The following is a 3,509-nucleotide window of genomic DNA, read 5'->3' as shown; positions in this document are numbered from 1 at the left end:
TTTCCCTTCAACAGCTCTCTAGATTCATATTTGAGGGGCGGGAAATAAAGTTGGTTATGACTTGTGCAGCCTTCATCACAATGAATCCTGGATATGCAGGCAGAACCGAGTTGCCAGATAATTTGAAAGCCCTGTTTAGACCCTTTGCGATGATGGTTCCAAATTACGCATTGATTGCAGAGGTGAGCTTCACATTATAAAGCAGCAAAAACTTAAGCTTGTTTCTTTTATTTAGTATTTGATTATTGTGGTAGAAAGTTTCCCTTATGAATGCAGTCTAGCCAAGATTATACAGTATTGTTCCTCTTAAGTGTGTAGATATGATCGTTACCACATAGAATGTTTTGTTCTCTGTGTGTGTGTGTGTGCATGTGTGTTTGTGTGTATGTGTGTAACTGCTATATCCCTAAAGCCCAGGATGGTATCTGGAATGTAGTAAGCCCCCAAAACTGGAATGAATAAGTAAGTATAATTAACCAGTTCATTGGGGTTCATCAGTTTGTCTCTAGGAATTAAAATGTCTAGATTATTCTAAAAAGACTGTATTATTCTCACTTCTCTCGCTGCATTATTTTTTTTTTTATTAGAGTCAAGGGATGTTAAGTAAAAGCAATACTAATCACTAATGATGGAGGGCAGGAATTTGTTTCTAGTCTGTATCAACTTGGTCAAAAAATAGCAACATTAATAAGCTAATTCTTTATGATTGTATTTGTTCCTTCTGTATCTATCTAGGAATCTTTCTATTTAAACTTTTTTTTTGTTTCTTCATACTAGTTAACACCCAGTGTATTAAATTTTATATGTATTTTTCTTGGCAATTTTCACCGAGGTATAATTTATATATAGTAAAGCGCACAGATCATAAGGGTACAACAGAGTGAATCCTTACACATGTATTCACCTGTGTGATCACCAAGACCAATATATAGGATGTTTACAGGACTCCGGAAGGCCCCTCGTGCTCGGTGCTGTATTTCACAGCAAGGGATGCTACCCCTTTTCGAACGGAGCTTCTCAGAAAGCACATATTATTCCTGTGCCTAATAAATTCCTGACAACAGCTAATTTAAAATATTCCTCTACGCAAATTAAAAGTAATTGCCTAAGAATAGAATAGACCATGCCAAATCCTATCATTAGAAAAAGTACAACTTTTAGTAGTATAATGCCTACAGCATCTCATGAGTCCCCCAGTGTCCTCCGTGGGTAAGGTGGGGTGGTGGGCAGTTAAAGCAGGTGACATCTTCACTCCAGACCCCTCTCTGGACAGGACAATAAATTACTTGCTCATTGTCCAAAGCTGGTAGGAAGAAAACCAGGTTTGGAACTCAGTCCAACATTGTGTTCACATCTCACGTTTTGTCCTATTGTTATATTACTCAGTAATTAATTGGAGAAATTTAAAAATCCAGTCTTCTGAGTGCTATTCCTATTGTTGTTACAGATTAACTGAATCAGGGTCTGTCATCAGTAAATATTTTTAATCACCTGCAGTGCACAGAGTACTGTGCTAATAGGTAGTGATAGAGGAATGAAAAAATCAGACACCAGTACGAAATCTCTGCATTATCTCAAATCACAATTCCAAGGCCAACTGCAGTGATTTGAGTAGATTATGGATTGAAGGAAGTGTCCACACCCACCTCCACTATCATCACTGATTTATTTAACCAAGGGTACAGAAACTTGTCAGAGGCAAGGTGGCCTCCTAGGGCAGGAGAGAGCCTGCAAATCTTTGTGTAGCTTCCCTTGACTCCCAGGGAGCCTAAAGGGAGTGCATCACTGACACTGTCAGATCAGGGAAGCTCAAGTCTTGCTTTTATACTCAGGCCTCACAGCACCATCCAGCCTCCATGATGTGAATATTTTCACAGTGGGCTCTGCTACTCCTCGAACCAAATGTCACCAAGACCACATCTTCATCTGTTGAAAGAAAGCAGAATCAGTGCTCAGACATCCCCATATAATATCCTACCTTCCACCTTGTGGCACAAAACCTTTTTCCCTTCAGTCTTTACATTTCCTTGTTAAAGGGTATAACAACTTGGAGAGATACAATATAATACCTAAAGTAGATTTTGAATACATTGGTATTATGCTAATATGTTGTTATCAGTATAATATAATAAACACTGCATTATATTTTCCCATTCTAGGTAATTCTATATTCTGAAGGATTTGAATCCAGTAAAATATTAGCAAGGAAAATGACTCAGATGTATAAGCTTTGCAGTGAACAGCTCTCTCAGCAGGATCACTATGACTTTGGCATGAGAGCCGTGAAGTCCGTACTGGTCATGGCTGGGTAAGAAACCAAAGTGGGCAAGAGTCAAGTTTCCAACCATGTCATCACTTGCATTTCATGAGTAATTCACAGATGGCTCTTAAAGCAACATAGCAAGTGATTAATAAATGTTAGCTGCTGCTGTTGTCATCATGATTACCTTGACACCTCCCCTCTGCCACAGTGAAATGGGGCATCTCTCTTCATCCCAAGGTTCTTCACTGTGAGAACCAACATAGCTGCCCCCAGACCAAACCTGAGTCTCCACTAGGCTTGGGTAACTTTTGTTTCCCCCTGAACTCGTCACATACAATGGGTTTCAGTGTACAAAAAAGGCTTTACCACCATGAGCTAGGATGACAAGACTTAAAAGACATACAGTTTGTTATGCAGATACACTAATTAAGTCATACACATCACCTGACAAAGCATACTTCTGTTTCATCATTCCATCTGCAGTCCAAGCTTTTATCCTAGATGCCCCCTCTCTCTTTACAGTTTGGTCCAAGGCTGAGCTTCTTTCTAGTTCCTAGTAGAGCAAGAGTCTTTTCTCTTCTCAGGCCCCAGCTTCTCTCTTTATAACCGCTTGACATGCCCACCTGTGGCATCCCCAGCTTGTCCAGAGTCTCTGAGGGAATCTATCTACTCAGGCCGTGACTCGCTGGCTCAAGCTCTGCCCACACAGGACCCCTTCTGCCTGGCTCCTGTACCCCTGGCTTCTGCACAAATCTCCCTGCCTTTCTACCCTCTGTTCCTTCTTTCAACCTCCTAGATACAGTATTTCTCCTCTTTATAGGATTGCCATTAAAGGAAGAGCGATACTAGGGAGTTGAGACACTTGTATTCAGAGAACAGAACTACAGCCCACGGGCAAGACAGACAAAGGAGCAGTCATCTAGAATATAATGTGTGAGGGCAACCATGGGACTGTGCCCTGGGTTCGTTGGCAGGTGATGGAGGGACTTTCTAGAGGAGAGAATGTCTGAGCTGGATTTTGAAAGAAAAATAAGAGCCAGCAAAAGACCAAAGCAGAGCATTCTGGGATAAGAGAAAAGGGAGTAACAGGGATATGAATCATCATGATGTATTCAGGGAACTGTAAATACAGGTTGGATAAAGTCTGGATCGATGGGGAAGCTTGAGAAAATGTCCTTGTCATTCTCCTCAAGGCTATGTAGCCTGTGCCTGACTTGTCCGTGTGGTCTCTTGGAGATGGACACTG

At 41.1% G+C, this 3,509-nt stretch overlaps 1 protein-coding gene across 1 annotated transcript in view; it reads left to right on the top strand.

The window, feature by feature from the left end:
* Positions 1-3,509, top strand: part of DNAH6 (dynein axonemal heavy chain 6) — a 302,264-nt gene that overhangs the window by 143,317 nt on the left and 155,438 nt on the right. The window contains 2 exon segments of the mRNA XM_007470601.1: positions 15-182; positions 2,160-2,308. Of these exon segments, the coding sequence (XP_007470663.1) occupies positions 15-182; positions 2,160-2,308 (317 nt within the window).

Source organism: Lipotes vexillifer, unplaced genomic scaffold (genome assembly GCF_000442215.2).
Source record: "Lipotes vexillifer unplaced genomic scaffold, Lipotes_vexillifer_v1.1 scaffold1098, whole genome shotgun sequence".
NCBI lineage: Eukaryota > Metazoa > Chordata > Mammalia > Artiodactyla > Lipotidae > Lipotes > Lipotes vexillifer.
This window is presented reverse-complemented; position numbering and strand designations above follow the sequence as displayed.